At 45.9% G+C, this 20,259-nt stretch overlaps 1 protein-coding gene across 1 annotated transcript in view; it reads right to left on the reverse strand.

Annotated features, from left to right (window-relative positions):
* Positions 1-1,530: 1,530 nt before the first annotated feature.
* The window catches only part of LOC116463534 (unconventional myosin-Ie), a 235,729-nt gene continuing 217,000 nt past the window's right edge, over positions 1,531-20,259 (reverse strand). Inside the window, exons 26-28 of the mRNA XM_032146671.2 lie at positions 18,197-18,398; positions 7,271-7,440; positions 1,531-6,525 (exon numbers count right to left, since the gene is read on the reverse strand). Coding sequence (XP_032002562.1) covers positions 6,449-6,525; positions 7,271-7,440; positions 18,197-18,398 — 449 coding nt within the window. The 3' untranslated portion in view covers positions 1,531-6,448. The remainder of the gene's footprint in view (positions 6,526-7,270; positions 7,441-18,196; positions 18,399-20,259) is intronic.

A 20,259-nucleotide genomic window follows, 5' to 3' on the forward strand; every position in this document is an offset into this window, starting at 1 on the left:
GATGGGTCTTGAGTCTTTATCCAATTGCCAGTCTGTGTCTTTTAATTGGGACATTTAGCCCGTTTACATTTAAGGTTAATATTGTTATGTGTGAATGTGATTCTGTCATTATGATGCTAGCTATTTTGCCCGTTAGTTGATGCAGTTTCTTCATAGTGTCGATGGTCTTTATAATTTGGTATGTTTTTGCAGTGACTGGTACCAGTTGTTCCTTTCCATGTTTAGTGCTTCCTTCAGTAGCTCTTGTAAGGCAGGCCTGGTGGTGACAGAATCTTTCAGCATTTGCTTGTCTGTAAAGGATTTTATTTCTCTTTTGCTTATGAAGGTTAGTTTGGCTGTATATGAAGTTCTGGGTTGAAAATTCTTTGAGTGTTGAATATTGGCCCCCACTCTCTTCTGGCTTGTAGGGTTTCTGCTGGGAGATCTGCTGTTAGTCTGATGGGCTTCGCTTTGTGGGTAACCCAACCTTTCTCTCTGGCTGCCCTTAACATTTTTTCCTTCATTTCAACCTTGGTGAATCTGACGATTATGTGTCTTGAGGTTGCTCTTCTCGAGAAATATCTTTGTGGTGGTCTCTGTATTTCCTGAATTTGAATGTTGTCCTGCCTTGCTAGGTTGGGGAAGTTCTCCTGGATAATATCCTGAAGAGTGTTTTCCAACTTGGTTCCATTCTCCTTGTCACTTTCAGGTACACCAATCAAATGTATATTTGGTCTTTTCACATAGTCCCATATTTCTTAGAGGCTTTGTTAGTTCCTTTTTACTCTTTTTTTCTCTAATCTTGTCTTCTCGCTTTATTTCATTGAGTTGATCTTCAATCTCTGATATCCTTTATTCTACTTGATTTGGCTATTGATACTTGTGTATGCTTCATGAAGTTCTCGTGCTGTGTTTTTCAGCTCCATCAGATCATTTATGTTCTTCTCTGAACTGGTTATTCTAGTTAGTGATTCGTCTAACCTTTCTTCAAGGTTCTTAGCTTCCTTGCATTGGGTTAGCACATGTTCCTTTAGCTCGGAGGAGTTTATTACCCACCTTCTTAAACCTGCTTCTGTCAATTTGTCAAACTCATTCTCCGTCCAGTTTTGTTCCCTTGCTGGTGAGGAGTTGTGATCCTCATAACCTCATGCTGACAGAGAAATTCAGTGTCTGCTCCTTTGATTCAGGTGCGGCTTGAGGACAACTGCCCCTGGGGAGGAGAAACTGGCTCCAGTAAGTTAGGGCTGGCTTTTTACTCTCTTCCTGGACAGGCAGGACTGCCTGACTAGTATGTCTTTAACTGTAAGTTTTGGGTATCTTTATATGTTGAAATCCTAGTATAGAGTTTTATGAATATCCCTTATTGGGTTAGTGAAGCTTGTTCCCATGGCAGCCTTGGACAACTCTGATCACAAGTGTGAATGGTAACGAAGTGAGACCATGAAAGGGAGCTTTCCTGGCTCTGACAAGCAGTTACTTCCCAGAGATGCTTGAGCTCAGCTTCTCTCCAAGAACGCCTGAGTTTTGTAAGCATATGCCAAAGACATTTTATAGCTTCCTTATTACATATTTTACTTAGTTAAATATTAAATGTCCTGACACAGGAAATTCTTCCAGGATGTCATAAAAGACCTTTAAGATACTTTCTTAGATGGCACAGCAGGCACCCCAAACTAAAATGTCATAAATGTGAAATGAATGGCAGAAGTAGAAACCATATCATAAAAACACGGAAATTAAAAATGAGATGATGTATCCATAGTATAGAAGAGCACTGACTCTGAACGTGGGTGCTTTGGGTTTGATTCTAAGTAGTGGTGATCTCTATACTTTACTTTAGTTTCTGTACCTGTGAAGTGGGGATAAGAGTGTCTGCCTTATAGGGTGGTGCTAAATAAAGTATGCCAAGCACTTAGTATAGCTTCTAGTACGAAGAAGATACTTGAACAAAGCTGTTAATTATTTTAAAGAGAAGGTTAATGGTCTTGGAAAGAGATGGATCACAGGATTCAGATTTGTTAGATGGAGCTCTTGCCCATTAAAGGAGTTTACAAGTTTCTAGCTGTTGAGTTCTATGCGTGAGTTTTCTTCTCTTTTTTTAAATAGATTTTTGTTTTGAGAGAAAGATATTAGAAGTTGAAAGGCTGACACAGTAGACCATCACATTACTAAATATTTGTTGAATTGGAGAAAATGATTAAAAGCACAGGCCTTTCGGGCACAGTGGCTCATGCTTGTAATCCCAGAATTTTGGGAGGCCAAGGCGGGAAGACTGCTTGAGCCCAGAGGTTCGAGACCAGCTGGGCAACATAGGGAGACCCCATCTGTAGAAATAATTAGCCGAGTGTGGTCCCAGCTACTTGGGAGGCTGAGGTGGGAGGATTGCCTGAGCCCTGGAGTTTGAGACTGCAGTAAGGCGTGATCGCACCACTGTTCTCCAGTCTGGGTGACAAAGTGAGGTGCTGTCTCAAAATAAAAACGCACAGGCCTTTGACTCAGAGTTCCAATGATGGCTCCCCCAGGGAAGAACTGTGTGACCTTGGGCGACCTAGTGAACCATACTGAGCCAGTCTTCTTGTTAGAAAGGGTGCTCAGAGTGGAAAGGTATGATCTAGTAGGGAAAAAGGCATCAAGATTAGTGGGTAGGAATAAAACCAAGTTACTAAATCCAGAAAGAACTGCAATCAATCAGCTAGGCCCTGGGAGAAAAGCAAAACAGGGAAAGAGGGCAGAATTGCAGAAAGGCTCCTCTGGTCTTTGGATCACAAAAGTGAGGGGTGCCAGAAACAGAGTTAAATCGTCCACCAAAGACGCACCGTTCATGCTCTGCTCTTGATTGCCCTGGAAACCAGAATCCAGCCCTATCGCCAGTGAAATCTTAACTGGGACACCACCTATAAAAGAAATGGTAGCAACTAGAGGCACAGCCTGACTTAGTTTGACCAGCTCCACTTAGGGAGTGTCTGGGGATGAGTTCAGGAGGGGGTCGCAAGGAGAAGGAATTTAGATTATGTAAAAGCCATGCTCTATAGAAGCCCATGGAGTTTGTAATTCATAGATGCACATCCGTATCTTCTCCCACTCATTCTTGTGAACACTTCCACCTGGCAGGAGCCTGCTCTCACTCTGGTGCTCTAGGTAAGCTGCCGAGACAGCTCTGTGCAGAGACCTCCAGCCCCCTTGAGTTGAGGCCACATGACTAAGCTCTGGCCAGTAGAATATTGGTGGACATGGTGTGCACACAGGGCAGGTCCTTTAAGAAGGAAACTGCACGATGCTTTTCTACCTTCATTGGGCTGGACTTGGTAGTGAGTCAGGTTTGATTACGATGGGCTGGGACCACATGTTGGGAGGTCAGTGAGTTGGCATCCTTCATGGTTGGGGAGCAAGCTTATTCAAGAAGGCTTCACCCTTTGCCCTCTCCACGTGTCTCTGTATTGCTTCACAAAACACTTTTTGGAAGAGATGGCCCTTTTACGTGTCTTTAAGAAGCCAGTTGGCCAGATACGGTGGCTCGTGCCCATAATCCCAGCACTTTGGGAGGCTGAGGCAGGAGGATCGTTTGATCCCAGGAGTTTGAGATCAGCCTCTCTCTGTCTCACAGATGGCCAGCAGTAGAGTGGATGCCACCCTTTACACATCTCTGTCTCTCTCATCTACAACTAAAGCTTGAACACCTCTGCCCTAGGGTATACAGTCAGGCCTTCTCATTTAGTTCCTGGTTACCTAAAACCTTTGGTTGAAGGGATGTCACATTTTTATACTGTGTTTGATACTGCTATACACGTTGCTGTTTGTGCACATGAACACCCTTTATTTCAAACAGGATGGCAAGTTCTAGAAGGTGGGGGTGGCCCCTTGATCTTCTGTATGTTCTTTCCTGGTAAGTGACTCCTGAAGTGGTCATATTTGCTTAACTGCACAGTGAACAAAATGGCAGGCCAGGCTGGATCCAGAGACTAGAGGAAACCCAGGTTAGTGACTTAAAGGGAAAAAAGACATTTTTCTGAAGACTTTTTAATTAGGAAAAAAAGGGAAATGTTATTTATCCCAGATTTTTCTGGTAGTCCCCATGTTGAATTTCTAAATATATACAAATAAGTTTAAGATAAACCACTATTTCTCCAAACTTTTCTTAATAGTGTCAGCATTTCAGTACCTCTATGCAGATCTAAGTCTCCTTCCCCTATGGGTCACTCACCTATTTCACCACCATTTGTTGGGCATCTCCTTGGGCCTGGCACTGGCTGGGCACACGATGCAGGTGCTAAGGGCTTGGTCTGTGATTTCCATGGATGAGGGTGCTACTCATGGGGGATTTAACTCAGTCCCTGTTTTGTGACCTAGAGCCCGACGGTTCCTAGTTATACACAAGTGTAAAATGCCAGTCAGGAGGAATAACAAAGGCTTGTCCCAGCCAGCCAGGGCCTTATGATAACAAGGGAAGATGGTCCTGGTGTTCCTGCCCTGAGAAAGCAGCCTGAGTGCTGGTGGCTGTGGGGACTCCAGCATGCTCCTGTCCCAGTTCTTGTGGTGTCTTCCTCCCACTGCGGGGAGTCCATGAATGTGAAAGTACTTTGTAAAATATATAGAGACCACTGGGATCAATAGGATTACCTTTCCTCAATTCACCGCATCATGGCTCTACTTTCCTCTCTGGTCACAACATGGAACTGAAGCAGCCTTTTAACATTATTTGTTACTGTTTGTTTGTTACAGAACGGAGTTTGCTCCCTGTTCTTGAAGTAAAACACAGCAGAATTAAATGCCGTATCTTCATTTCGAATCTAGATCCATTTTTTTTTTCCTTATATGTAAGCCCTGATAATTTTTTCCCGTGGACTTGAGGATCCTGAAAGACTCAAAGGTGTCTGCTGCTCAAACTCTAAGTTCCCAGTAGCTTAAGAATGGCTGTGGCACCCAGAGGAGGAGAGGTAGAGAAATGGCAGTCTCTACTTACAACCATTCCATTATTGATGGGCATTACACTGTTTCCAACTTTTCACTATTATGGCAAGAAAACATTGTTTTAGTTTGTTAGGGCTGCCATAACAAAGTACCACAAACCGAGTGGCTTAAACAGCGAAATGTATTGCCTCACAGTTCCGGAGGTTGGAAGTCCAAGACCAAGGTGGGCAGGGCTGGTTCCTTGTGAGGGCTGTGAGGGAGAATCTGTTCCAGGCCTCTCTCCTGGGCTTGTGAATGGCTGTCTTCTCCCTGCCTTTTCACATGGTCTTTCCTCTGCATGTTGGTCTCTGTGTCCGAATTTCCCTTTTTCATCAGGACACCATTATATGGGATTAAGACCCACTCTAATGACTTCATTTTAATTAATTTTGTTTGTTTGCTCCATAAAGACTCATATTGTAAGGTACTTGTGGCTGGGACTCCAACATCTTCTTTGGAGGCACACAATTCAACCCATAACAAATGTCATGAAAGAAGAAGGTGTTCGCCGATTCCTTTATTTATTTAGGAGGTGGGGGCAGGACACGGAGTAAGTTTCCTACAGGGAAAGAGTTGAGAAGAGTCTGCAGGGACTGAGCTAGAAAGCAATGACACTCCGTAGTTGTAAAAAAGCAGGGCACATCTGTAAGTACCTGGCGTGAGTTTTGTAAGAAAACCTACCTTATGAATGAGTACAGTGGAATACTACTTAGTACATTCATACATGTTTCTACCATCTCAAGATTTTTATATATACAGTATATGATCTGTTTTTATAAATGTACAGCTTGAGAAAAGATCCTTCTTGTAATAAGTACAGCATTTAAACACAAACCAACATGGGCCAGCCACATTCCAATTGAAGACCCAGAGAAAGCAAAGCCGGCAGCCCAGCCCCCAGCCCCCAGCCCCTGACCTGCTTGGCGGCCCTGATGGTCCCGGCAAAGTGTAAACCAGTGCCCCTCTGTCCCCCTGGGCTCAGCAGGCCAGCTTGCCCTTGGCATGTGCATGGGAAGTGCCTGCTCACGCTGAGCCCAGTCTGCAGAGGGCGGGTCCTCCCTGAGGGAAGGTGGCAGAGAGGAATATGTGTATCAGGTATGGACAAGAGAGATGAAAAAAATGTGCTCTTCAACTAAAGGCACTTGTCAGCGGCCGCCTACAGCCATTCCCTAGGCCTGGTGAGCAAGCAGGGTGCTGTTTTGATAGAAGCCTACAAGGTCTGAGCAGACCTCACTTCTCCTCTCACCAGGTTTCAATACAATAAATAAATCTTAATGCATGGTGGTTTTGTCCTCCTGGGTTCCTGTGAAGAGGCTGCCTTTCAGGATCACTTACGGAGTGATACTGCCTGTCCCCAACCCAGCCTTTTCAGTGTCCTCCCTCCATGGGGAAGGTACCAGAATAGCTCCAGGCCTTGGAGAAGCAATTGCTCATTGTGGATTGTAAGGGGAGTCCCTAAATATCCCCTCCCCTGGTCTGTGCCTGGAGCTCCTCTGCCCCATGCGTCAGAGTCACGGGCGCCTCAGATCTTGGTCACATAGTTGTTGGGGAATAGGCCCTGCTTGCCTCGAAGTCGACCCGTCCACCAGCCAGAAGGATCTGCAGGGAGAGACACAGATGGTGAAAGTGAAGATGAGTAAGTCTGTTGGGCCCCAGCCAGACACACTCTGCTCCCATGGGCTCAAGTGATTTGGCTCCATCCACGTTGTTTTCCCTTTGTTCTTTAAATCAAAAAGTTTGTTGTAAAAAGTAAGTTATCTACCAAATTAATAATGCACTCAGCCAAGCCCATGGACTGCTTTAATCATGGATATTCAAGGTTGTCTCCCTGGCTTCCACTCCATCTACTTTCATTATGAGGAAGCCAGGAAGTGTGGGTGGGATAGACCTCCCCCTGTTTCTGGGGACAGCCCCTACCAGGTCTAATCCTCTCAGGGTACAGCCTTTGTCTTGCTACTGAAGTTGGTTCAGGGATGGACACATGACTAATTTGGTCTGATCAGAATAAAACTCAGGACTTTGGTACAATGGCTAAGAAAAGAGGTTTCAGAGATGATGCAGATTTCAGACATGGTTTGGTATGTTGGCCTGGAATTGCTGCTGCCATTTTGCTACCATGAAGAAAAACAGCTTGAGAAGGGAGGGAATATAAATAAGGGGGCAGAGCTGAAAGAAGCATTAAAAAAGCTGGTGTCTTGATCAGACTGAGCCTGAGGCCTGACCTGCCTCTACAAATTGCAGTTTGAGGAGCCCATAAATTCTTTTCATGTTCACACTAGATCTTACAGCAATGTGACTGCATGCTCTTTGGGAGGCTGTCCCAGCCAACCAGCCACACACTTACCTTCTTTGATAATATCAATAATGTCATTGGCATTAAAGCTGAGTTCGTCTGTGTCCTGAGCGTCATAGGCATACAAAGCCTTGCACTGTGGCACCTGAGGCTTGGGCTTGGGCTGGGGCTTGGGTCTGCCCCCTGCTGGGGGAGGCCGACTGGTCGTTTGTCTCCTGACCCTGTGGAGAGAGTGGAGCAGATGAGACTGGGCCCCAACAGGAGGCAGCAGCACCAAACAGTGGTTTGGAGCATGGCGGCCGGCACTGGCCTGTTCAAGTTCAAATCCAGCTCCATCCTTAGAAGACATGTGGCCCAGGGTGCAGTCTTTAAACTTGAGGAATAAAAGTAACTTTTCTGACAAGGTTGTTGGAAATGCACATAGCTCTTAAAAACCTTAGCTGCTGCTGTTACTGTGTCCCCAGCATAGAAGGAAATGTGGGAGACACATATCCATATAAAAGTGTCGAAAGTATATCCATACATTTAAATCAGGAACATTCAGGTATCTGTCCCTCCTTCCTCAAGTTTGGAAATGGAACTTTTGCAGGTGGTACAGAAGCCTGTAGGCATTTCTCCTTCACTGCATTCCCCCCAGATTACCACCACCTTACAGTTTGTATTAACGATTCTCTGGCTCATCTCTACAGTTTGCCACACATGTAAATACCCCTAGCCAATATTTGTGGTCCAACTGTCAACTGTATGAAAGGAATCATATTCCACGGTCACACACTCAACAACTGGACGACGTGCCCTGCTGATGCCTGCAGCTATAGTTCCTTCATCTTTGCTGCCTGATACTACACCACTGCACGAGTGTGTCACAGTTTACTTCTCCAGGGCACTGTGGATGGTCACTTGGGATGGTTCCAGTTTTCACTATTATAAAAAATGCTGCCATGAGACTTTGCTCCCCATTCACATCCTTATTATGCCTCAGACCTCACTCCTGTCTACTCCCATCCCATCTATCCACCCACCCTCATTACTCCGGAGACTTCCCTCCCACCAGCTCATTATTACACCTTAGACTTCCCTCCCATCCCTCATTATTACTCCTCACACTTCCTTCCCACCCCCTCATTATTACTCCTCAGGCTTCCCTCCCACCCCCCTCATTCCTCCCCAGACCTCCCCCCCCCCCCCTCATTGTTACTCCTCACACATACCTCCCACCCCTCATTATTACTCCTCAGACTTCCCTCCCACCCCTCATTATTACTCCTCACACTTCCCTCCCATCCCCTCATTATTACTCCTCACTTTCCTTTCACCTGCTCATTACTCTGCAGACTTCCCTCCCACCCCCTCATTATTACTCCTCAGACTTCCGTCTCGCCCTCTCATTATTTCTTGTCAAACTTCCCTCCCATCCCTCATTATTACTCTGCAGACGTCCCTCCTACCCCTTATTACTCTACAGACTTCCTTTCTACCCTCTCATTATTACTCCACAGACGTCCCTCCTACCCCTCATTATTATTCTGCAGACTTCCCTCCTACCTCCTCATTATTACTCCACACACTTCCCTCCCATCCCTCATTATTACTCCTCACACTTCCCTCCCATCCCTCATTACTCCTCACACTTCCCTCCGGCCCTCTCATTATTACTCTGCAGACTTCCCTCATACCCTCATCATTACTCCACAGTCTTCCCTCCCACCCCCTCATTATTAATCCACAGATTTCCCTCTCATTTTATCAATCAGTATTACTCCTCAGATCTCCTTCCCATTCTTTATTACCCCTCAGACGGGGTTTCACTATGTTGGCTAGGCTAGTGTTGAACTCCTGACCTCAAGTGATCCGCCCGCCTCAGCCTCCCAAAATGCTGGGATTACAGGTGTGAGCCAATGCGCCCGGCCTCTTTGTTTTTAGAGATGAAGTTTTGCCATGTTGCCCAGGCTGGTCTTGAACTCCTGGGCTTAAGTGATCCTCCCACCTTGGCCTCCCAAAGTGCTGGGATTACAGGTGTGAGCCACTGCACCAGGTTCCAGGTCTTTTTTCTAATTCTAGGAAAGTTTTACAGAGAGCTCTCAGCAGCACTGAGGAACACAGGAAATCCGTGTCAATGAAGCCGTCACAATCTCTATGATTCACTAGACTGGAGACCTGGAAGCCACCTTGGAACACAGTTGGTGGGAACAGCCATTTTCCCAGACTCCAACAGCCTCGAAAACCCAGGCAATCTCCTCTGCGTCACTAGGTGGCAATCCTGTGTCATTAATGAGAAGAAAGAATGACTTTTTTATTTTGTTCTGAGACGGAGTTTCACTCTTGTTGCCCAGGCTGGAGTGCAATAGTACGATCTCGGCTCACCACAACCTCCGCCTCCCGGGTTCAAGCAATTCTCCTGCCTCAGCCTCCTGAGTAGTTGGGACTACAGGCATGTGCCACCATGCCCGGCTAATCTTGTATTTTTAGTAGAGATGGGGTTTCTCCATGTTGGTCAGGCTGGTCTTGAACTCCTGACCTCAACTGATCCATCTGCCTCAGCTTCCCAAAGTGCTGGGATTATAGGCGTGAGCCACCGTGGCCGGCCAGGAATGACTTTCAAAGAAACTGCCAGAAATTTGATTAATGAGGTCTTCTAGGCAGGTGGAGCCCCCTACTCTCAGCCGAGGCAATTGGCTAGGCCAGGAGGAAGGGATTACAAACCCCCTTACAGGGCACATGAGACCCGCATGCCCACCGTGTCAGAACAGGCTCAGTCCAGCTTGCGAGAGCTGATAGAACTTTCAGGAATTTTGTGAGCCAGCTGTCAAACATGGCCATTATTAAAAACCAAATCATTGACAACAAAGAAATTCTATTAAAGCAAAGGCAAACGTTCATCATTTATCCCTTCCTATTTCTCACTACAACCTCCGCCTCCCGGATACAAGCGTTTCTCCTGCCTCAGCCTCCCGAGTAGCTGGGATTACAAGCATGTGCCAACAAGCCCGGCTAATTTTTCTTTTGTATTTTTAGAAGAGATGGGGTTTCACCATGTTGCCCAGGCTGGTCTCGAACTCCTGGCCTCAAGTGATCCACCCGCCTTGGCCTCCCAAAGTGCTGGGATTACAGTCGTGAGCCACCATGCCCAGCCTACTTATTTTCCTTCTATCTACGCATTTGAAATTATTAAAGTCTATTGCTGATGTATGGTAGAAATACTATATGATGGTGAGACTGCCCATCTTTTCCCAACTCGCACTCAGTAGTAGTCACACTGGTAGCTTGAAATTGGCCATGGAGAGAGAATTTTACCATGGAAACTGGTAAATGTTACAGTTCAGGCCTTTTCCTCCCTGGACTGCCCACTGTTTACCAGCACACCACCATCCTACCATCCTCAAGCTGCCCTCATGACAGCACAGGCTCACTCAAGTCTAAAAATGTCTTGCCAACTTTTGTTATTTCCTTATTGTTATTATTTTTAGAGACAAGGTCTTGCTACGATGCCCAGGCTGGGGTACACTGACATGATCATACCTCACTGCAGTCTTGAACCCCTGGACTTGGGCCATCCTCCTGCTTTAGCTATCTGAATGCTGGGACTACAGCCATGTGCCACCATTTGTTTTATAATTGTAGAATTTAGTTAATTTTGGTAGGTATGGTACTTTGTGATACAGTATTTGTATTTCTAATAAACATCACAGAATTGAAAATTGTGTTATAAAAATAATTATTTCATTGAGATAATTTTGTTGTTGTTGTTGTTGTTTTTTGAGACAGAGCCTTGCTCTGTCACCTGGCAGGAGTGCAATGGAATGATCTCAGCTACCTGCAGCCTCCGCCTCCTGGGTTCAAGTGATTCTCATGCCTGAGTCTCCCAAGTAGCTGGGATTATAGGCACCTGCCACCATGCCCGACTAATTTTTGTTATTTTTAGTAGAGACAGGGTTTCACATGTTGGTCAGCCTGGTCTCGAACTCCTGATCTCAAGTGATCCTCCTGCCTCGGCCTCCCAAAGTGCTGAGATTAACGGCATGAGCCACTGTGCTTGGCTAGATGATGGGGAGTTGCAGCAAGATTTCAGACTCACAATAAGTTATTTTTTTCTTTTGACATTTCAATAATAAAGGCTCATTATATATATAAAATATATTACTTATATTGTATATATTATTTATATATATAATATACATATGTTAGTATATGGTTATAAAACTATATATCACTGAGCAAATCCAGTGTTTCATTATATGTAATTTTTGTACAATGCAATTTAGTTTTCTTATTTTAGGGTAATTTGTACATATCACTTTATGTGTCTATTAGCAATGAACATAAATACATGAAAAAGCTGACCCACAGCAACTTCTTTTTGCACCAGGTTCTTTTTTCTGAGTAGGGCAATCACATTATAACCCAGAAACAAATAACATTTCCTGATGAATTAAGCACACTACATCCAGTTTGCTTTGTGAAAACTTGCTCTGCAAGAGAAGTCCTGTATTAGTGACCAGAGAAGACCAAGTGATATATTTGCCCCGAGACATTAGGATGTCAGCTGACATTTGAGTCCTCATGGATGGCTGCCAAATCTCACAAGGTGCCAAAAGCCCACAAGAAAACAAAACCCCAAATAACATGAAAACTCTCTAAACTGAGGGCTAATTCCCTCTGCCCTAGCAATGTCCATCCTTTCCATGGGATGTTCATTGTTATGATGACTGCAGCTGAGATGTTTAGTTAGAAAGAGACCATGGAGGCCAGGTGCAGTGGCGTACACCTGTAATCCCAGCACTTTGGGAGGCTGAGGCGGGCGGATCACTTGAGGCCAGGAGTTTGAGACCAGCCTGGCCAACATGACAAAACCCCGTCCCTACTAAAAATTAGCCAGGTGTGGTGGCTCATGCCTGTAATCTCAGCTACTTGGGAGGTTGAGGCATGAGAATCGCTTGAACCTGGGAGGCAGAGGTTGAGCTGCAGTGAGCCAGGATCGCGCCATTGCACTCCAGCCTTGGTGACAGAGTGAGACTCTGTCTCAAAAAAAAAAAAAAAAGAAAGAAAGAAAGAGACTGTGGAATAGTGCAGAGTGGGAAGGAGTTTGTGACTTTTCATCTTCGAATTGTCCAAATGAGGCTCTCATGTCTAGTGATTATTACCATTACTGCAGAACTCTGTGTGCCGCTGATGCTCTGTGCCCACGGAGAACAGGCACAGCTGCAAAGGGTGTGTGTGTGTTGGGGGCGGTCATCTCCCTGTCTGGTCTCCTTGTCTTGGCTTCCCTAGGCTGCCCATTCCCCGCATTAAAGCCAGCAATGCCTGAAGCGTAGACCTTCATGGAGTCCACAGCTCTAGGCAGGCCAGAGATTTCAGTTCTTGAGAATAAAGCCACTGGGCCAGGAAACATCACCTTTCAACCCTGGTAGAGCATTAAAATTTCCTTGCAAGACCAGCCAATGAATAACGGTAATGAATCAAATACATAATAACTTTCAAATAGCATTGTGCTTTATAGCACACAAAGCCCTTATTTAACCTTCAAGAAAACCCTGAAGAGTGGGTTTTCAAAATTATTATATTATTAGTATCCCTATTATACAGGTGAAGACACTAAGGAGTAGAAAGATCAAGTGACAAGCCTGGGGTAGCACATAGAAGGCACATGGCTCAGTAAATATTGATGAATAAAAGAAAAAGGAAAGAATGAATGAACCAGGACTCACCCTGCTCTTACAGCTGCAAATCCTGTGCTCTCTGCACTCTAAATGCCACCTTTTGTGAATTTCTCTGTAGCTCCCACACCTCCTGGGTGGGTGTGCCTAGTCTATGCCGGGGGAGCTAGGATTAAGCTTTCGAATATCACCTCTTTGTTCTGCAGATGGGAAATTTATGTCTTGAAATTCCAAGACGGAAAATAATGGCATTTTATTTCACTGGCTCTTAAAAATATGCTGTGTTCCAAAAGGTTGAATCTACAAACATTACTGGAAATGTGGAAATGGATGCCAGGAATTCCTCAGCACCATGTCTGCCTGGGCCAGGAGATGGCTGCTGCTCCCATAGATTATGGGTTGAGAAATACTGCTATTGGACACTTGATGGAAATTTTAAGCCACTTAAAAATACGACTCCATTGGGAGGATCTTGACAAGAGACACACAGGCAGGATTTAAATATTTCTATTGACCCCTCCTTTGTGGCATGCCCAGAAGCCCTACCACTGAGCACTTGCCAGACTTTTCTGTTTTTCCAACTTCTAGTTGGATTAATCTCTGAAGTATCTTGAAATTTCCTGAAGTTGTCCTCCCACAAAATGGACCACAGGATTAAAAAGGTCAACAGACATTTCCAGTCTGGGCTTTAATGCTTCCAAGAATGAACTGCAGGTAGATTAGGTACATTTCAGTTATAGGAGGGAAAATTACAAAGCACACTGGATAGTGAGATCAGAGCAAAGGTGGGTGGATGAACTGTTTTTTTTTTTTTTTGAGACGGAGTCTTGCTCTGTTGCCCAGGCTGGAGTGCAGTGGCCCAATCTCAGCTCACTGCAAGCTCCACCTCCTGGGTTCACGCCATTCACCTGCCTCAGCCTCCCAATTAGCTGGGACTACAGGCGCCCGCCACCACGCCTGGCTAATGGTTTGTGTTTTTAGTAGAGACGGAGTTTCACCATGTTAACCAGATGGTCTTGATCTCCTGACCTCGTGATCCATCCGCCTCGGCCTCCCAAAGTGCTGGGATTACAGGCGTGAGCCACCGTGACCGGCCTGGATGAACTGTTCATAGGATTCTTGCCTAACCTCTTCTCTTTCCTTGAGAATCAGGAAAGATCTTTGACCTGAATTAAGACTTTTCAAAAGCTATACTAATTGATGGCAACATCCTGATTCCCATGCAGATCTCTCAGTGTTTCCTGGAGAATGATAATGATAGCTACCATATGCACTAATACTGCAATGTAAGGGTAAAGAATCCGGTTGGGATGGTAATTAATTTAGTGAAATCTTCATGCTGTCTTCAGAACAACTGATTGAACCTAAAATAAACTGATAAAGACTTGCCTGAATTAACTTGAGGTGCTAATTACATCATTTGATTTTATCCGTATTACATGATCCAAAATAAATTACAGAAAAAGTGCACTGAGGGATGAGAGAGAGGAAGGAAAGATAAACCCAGAATGTGAAAGCCAGGAAAGAAAGACCATAGTAATCCTACTTTTATAGATTGGTAAAGTCAAGGTGACTGTTTAGAACTTTGATGTATAGGAATTTTCATGTTTATGGAAAAAGTACAAACTTGGGATCCTAAAATTCCCTGCATGCTTCAACAGCCTCCTGTGGAATAAATGCAATTCATGTTTTCTTGGCAAATAGGAGAAGCTGTTAAATTTAGGTAACCATGGGGATCCATAAAATGCCACATCCAAAGTCTCTGGCCACATTAGACACTTTTAATTTTCACCTTTACGTGTTTTAGAAAATAACTACTAAGAAAAGGCTCAGCCTTTTGCCCAAGGTACTATTTTGTAAGAAATGTTTGCACAGCAGATTTAAGGTTACAAAGAGGAGGCTGGCTAAGACACAGTGTGCCTACTAATCGTGTTTTACATACAAGGAAATCTTACTGCCTAGTAGACAGGTGTGAAGGTGTCCTCTCCTTCCGGCCTCATGGCCAGCCTCTAAGACAGCACCACATGTACCCAGTCTTTAGGCCAGAGGGTGGCAAAGGGTGCGATAAGACTTAAATAGGGAACCACATGGGAGAGGGCTGGAAGGGAGCAGCCTTGGTTAAGACAAAGTGTTCTTAAATTGCCTACTTTGGGCTGACAGATGCTCCCAGCTGGCCGATGTGCAAGTCTGCAACTTGCAAAGTAGGCTGGAAAGATGGTTTTGCTTGCCAAAACCAAAGTAAGTAGGCAGCTAGCACACAGAGCTAAGAGATTTGGTGCATTCTGTTGACTGCTTTTAATACCCTGCCTACTTTGAGGCATCAAACTGGGCCTAGGAGGGATTGTGACTGAGTGATGCTCACCCACCTGAAAGGTGTAGGTCTGGGTTAGAGAGCAAAAATCCCATGAGCCTAACAGCACCCTTGCAATTCACCTTCACATGGAGGCTTCCCTGGCTTTATCAATCAGACTACAGGTGCCTTCAGACCAGTGGTTTTCAAAATGTGGTCCCTGGATCAGAGCATCACCTGGGAACATGGTACAAATGCAAATTCTTAAGCCCTACCCCAGATCTACAGAATCAGAAATGCGGGAAGTAGGCCAGCAAGCTTTCCAGGGGATTCTAGTGCACACTAGAGTTTGAGAACTACTGGTTTAGACCAAGCCAATCAGGTAAACCACGGTCATGAGAACTGGTGGGGTATAGCTGCTTACCCAAGACTGGGGGGTAGTGGAAGGGAAGAGGAGAGGGAGACACACACACACACACACACACAAACACACACACACACACACGTGCGTAGAGAGAGGTCTCTATAAGGGTGGCATCCACTCTGATGGCCGTCTGTGTGATAAAACTAAGGTGCTTTCAGCTGTGGACGGTGGCTCACACCTGTAATCCCAGCTACTTTGGGAGGACAAGGCAGGCAGATCATGAGGTCAGGAGATCGAGACCATCCTGGCCAACATGGTGAAACCCCGTCTCTACAAAAAAAAAAAAAAAAACAAAAAAATTAGCTGGGTGTGGTGGCACGCGCCTGTAGTCCCAGCTACTCGGGAGGCTGAGGCAGGACCGTCACTTGAACCCAGGGCATGGAGGTTGCAGTGAGCTGAGATCGCACCACTGCACTCCAGCCTGGCAACAGAATAAGACTCCGTCTCAAACAAAAAAAAAAAAACCCCAAAAAACCAACTAGGTGCTTTCATATTTGTAGCCCAAAATGAAGTGAGATAAGACTTGCCAGGGGAAAAGGAATGCTGCTAGGAGAGAACGTGGTAAAGTTCTTAAGAGCTTTGTGATCTTTAGAAGGAAGCTGCCAAGGCAGGAAAAACATCAAATAATAGGGCAAATAATAGGGCATAAAGATGAATGCGGCCAGGCACGGTGGCTCACGCCTGTAATCCCAGCACTTTGGGAGGCTGAGGTGGGTGGATTACTTGAGGTCAGAAGTTTGAGACCAGCCTGGCCAACATGGTGAAACCCTGTCTCTACTAAAAATTAAAAAATAAGGCTGGGTGCGGTGGCTCACGTCTGTAATCCCAGCACTTTGGGAGGCCAAGGCGGGTGGATCATGAGGTCAGGAGATCAAGACCATCCTGGCCAACATAGTGAAACTCTGTCTCTACTAAAATACACACACACACACAAAAATTAGCCGGGCGTGGTGGTGGGCGCCTGTAGTCCTGGCTACTCGGGAGGCTGAGGCAGGGGAATCGCTTGAACTCGGGAGGCGGAGATTGCAGTGAGCCGAGGTTGTGGCACTGCACTCCAGCCTGGCAACGGAGCAAGACTCCGTCTAAAAAAAAAAAAAAAAATTAGCTGGGTGTGGTGGTGCGTGCCTGTAATCCCAGCTACTCAGGAGGCTGAGGCAGGAGAATCACTTGAACCTGGGAGGAGGCTGCAGTGAGCCGAGATTGCACCACTGCATTGCAGCCTGGGCAACAGAGCAAGACCCTGTCTCAAAAAACAAAGCAACCAACCAACAAACAAAAAGGTAGATGGATGGCTGCCTCCTCAGAGGAAGGAACCGTTGTTTCTCTTCCTGCACAGGTCTATTTTGCATTCATACCTCCTGATCCTCATTTGAAACTTCTCCATGGTGCTAGAGACAGGAGACAGTAGAAAATAGAAGAGGGCTTGAGAGAGGGGAAGAGAAGAGAGAGTGGGTGGGAGCAGGCCATTACTAGCTTTAGCAGACAGAGCCACTCCACCACGGAGAGTCGTGCAGAGCTGGAAGATTCCTTACAAGTCTCTAGTTCAACCTCCATGAAGTGACCGGGGTCCTCATGATCATCACCCTGTCACCGTCATCACCACCCTCAAGCTAGAGTTAAGTGAGTAGACTCCTGCATGCCAAGTACCATGCTAGAGATTTTATGTATGTAATTTCTAGTCCTCCCAACAAGTTTGCTGCAAGTTTGATGGCATTACATTAGTGCTTAGACAAGGAAACTGAAGCTCAGAGAGGGCAAGCAGCAGGTCCAGCGTTAGACAGGCCTCTCTTTCCCCTTATCTAACATTTGACAACACTACTCTGAACACTCCTGCCTGGTGATCCCCATCCACCTGGTGCCTGAATGCTCCCAGGAACAAAACGCTCTTTACATACGAGGGCAACTCATATTTGGGTTGCTACGTTCTTCCTTTTACTGGAGCCAAAAATCTACCTCCTGGCAGAGTTCACTAACTGGTTTTCAGTTGGCGCTAGTTCGATCCCTATGACTCCACAGGACATGTCTTAACCCCCTTTTAAAACTGATAGCTCTTCTAATATCTATGCAGAGTTTCAGGAATCTTCACTTCCTCCGGCTAAAAAGGCTGGGTTCTCTTCACCACTCTTTATTTACATTCTAGAAAGGCAGAGAGGCTCTCACTGTAAAGCCACAAAGACCCACATTCTTCAACAAATATCATATAGAATGCTGGGATGTTATTCTTAATGTTGCTGAAGACTCTTAAAGCTGGTGTATTTATGCAACTGCAGTCAGAGACACAAATCAAAAGCTCCATCATTCCTCAACCATGAAAGAAAGCACAAAGAGGTCACAGAGTAACCATATCTGGGGCCAAAGGGAACCCGTCTTCTGATGTGTCCAAGATAAGCCCTCTCTGGAGAATGAAATGAATTGCGTGCTATTAATGTGGCTGTACCTTTAGAAATACCAGCCACAGCCCCACAGCCTTGGGTCCTGGCGTGTAGCACTGAGGTAGAAAACTGAACCTTAGAATCCTGTATTGACGGCCCACAGGAATCTATGAACCCTTGTTTTGAATGATGGAGATGGAGCTTGCCGGCTTCATCCACAGGATGTGAGAATCTTACCCTGCAGCTCCCTGGTCCGGGACCTTGAGGAAATCCAGGCTCTCTGGCGTCTGCGACACTCGGTCTGAACCGGTAGACTGCTGCCGAGGCAAGGGCGGGCGGGCCATGGAGGTGTACAGGCTTTTCTGATTGGACCTCTGGCTTCCAGGAGCATGGGGATGTGGCACAAACTGGTTTCTGATGACTCCATTCTGATGGTATCCTAGAGAGAGGAAGAGAGAAGGAAATAAGGCTCACATGTTTGGATCCGTTGGCAAAAGTCTCTCCACATTTCTTCCATGTACTACAAAGGGCAGCTTACTTAACTCCTGAGTCTCAATTTCTGCATTTGAAAAAAATGGAAGGCATCACTGCTAACACATCGTGAGAATTAGAGCTGCTTCACTGTTCTCCCCATCCCCGGGCTTTACTGAGGTATAACTGACAAATAAAATTGTATGTATTTCACATGTACAACAATGCATGGTCAGCTTCCCGGGATGTGCCCGGAACACAGCGGACACTCAGCACATGCTTGGTGGCAACAGAATCCCCAGATTTCCTGAGGTTCAAAGCCCACCGTAAGGTAAGCTTGCAACTGGCTGGGAGACACCTTCTTGGGCCTAAGAAAAATTATGAGGTTATGACTCAAGAGGGCTGGCAGGCAGCTGTTTAAACAGCTGGACATCCATTTTCGAGGGCTCAATCTTGGGCATCCACGGCAGGAGCCTGCTGTGTGAGGCAGAGGGGGTACTCTACACAGGCAAGGGAAAAGTGGCCACCCAGCTGGATCAGTCCGGATGGAGCAAGCTCTCTCAGCCAAACAGCGATGTCTAGTTAAAATCGCATTAGCCAACAAGTAATGGGTTACAGTGGCAGGCTCCAAACCATGCGTCTTGGCTGACTCGGGCATTAGCATTCCATGCTACGTATGAAGAGGCCCTTATTCATTCTCGCATTGACAGATCTGGGCTGAGTGGAGAAAGAGAACAAGACTCTTCAAGGCCCACTTTGGTGAACCCCACCCAAAAACCTCTTCCAACCAAATTAAGAGAACTCTTTGGTACCAGTGGGATGACCCTCAGAGAAGGACTACAGGTTCAGTTCTGGCCCTGCCTCTGAGAGCTACACTAATCATGAGCAAGAGAGCTGATCTTTCACAGTCTCAGTTCTTCACGAAAGAACCACGAAACAGGTCCAGAATCCGCTTGGTGGCTTCCAGCTCCAACAAGCATTTTCTCTATATCCTTATTATTACAGAAAGAGGGTTCTTCCTGCCCAGTAATAATAGGTGGAATTCTTACTTTGAACCACGGTTTTCTCAGGGTGGAGCTTTCAAGGGGTGGCTCCTCATCCATCCATGTCTCTAGCAATTTCCTCCCACAGGCCACCAGACCAGATCAGAACTAGACATTTGGGGCAAACAGCCGCTCTTCATCTGACCTCATTCCCTCAGTGAGTGAGAGCTGAATGGGCTCCCACAGGGTCTGGGGTGGGGGAGGGTAGAAGGACCCTGCTTGCTGCCTAGGATCCCAACAAAAGGAGAGGGGCATCTTAAGAGTGTGACATGCCCTCGGGATGTCACATGGCCAGTGATAAAAGTGGGGTCCCCACAGGGGCTGCCCCACATGCTGCTTGAGATCCCCTGGTCCATGATAAGGTGAGAAATGAAGAGTAAGCGTTTAGAAACGTTCATGGCAGTTTGACAGATCTATTTCATGCCTGTTGCATCTTATAATAAGAAGTTTTGGCATATATTTTATATGTTTTGAAAATTCCATTCTTCTACTAATTCATTTTTATTGTATCATACAAATGTATGGTTTGTGATGGACTGGAAATTTTTTTAAACCCCCTGAAAACCCCTGGTCTTTCACCACAGACAGTTTGAGAAGTGCTGGTCAAATGGATCTGGTCCCATTGTCTCACTTTATTGATGAAGGAACTGTCATTTAGAGAGCTGGGGAGCCCTGCTCAAGGTCGGAAACTTTGTGGCCTGATTTGATCTGAGGCTACTTTGGCCAACCTAGCTGAGGCCAGTGAGCTTTCCAGGTGGACTTGGCCAGAATTCTCCACTGGAACCA

The sequence above is a fragment of the Hylobates moloch genome, unplaced genomic scaffold, assembly GCF_009828535.3.
Source record: "Hylobates moloch isolate HMO894 unplaced genomic scaffold, HMol_V3 SCAFFOLD_40, whole genome shotgun sequence".
Lineage (NCBI taxonomy): Eukaryota > Metazoa > Chordata > Mammalia > Primates > Hylobatidae > Hylobates > Hylobates moloch.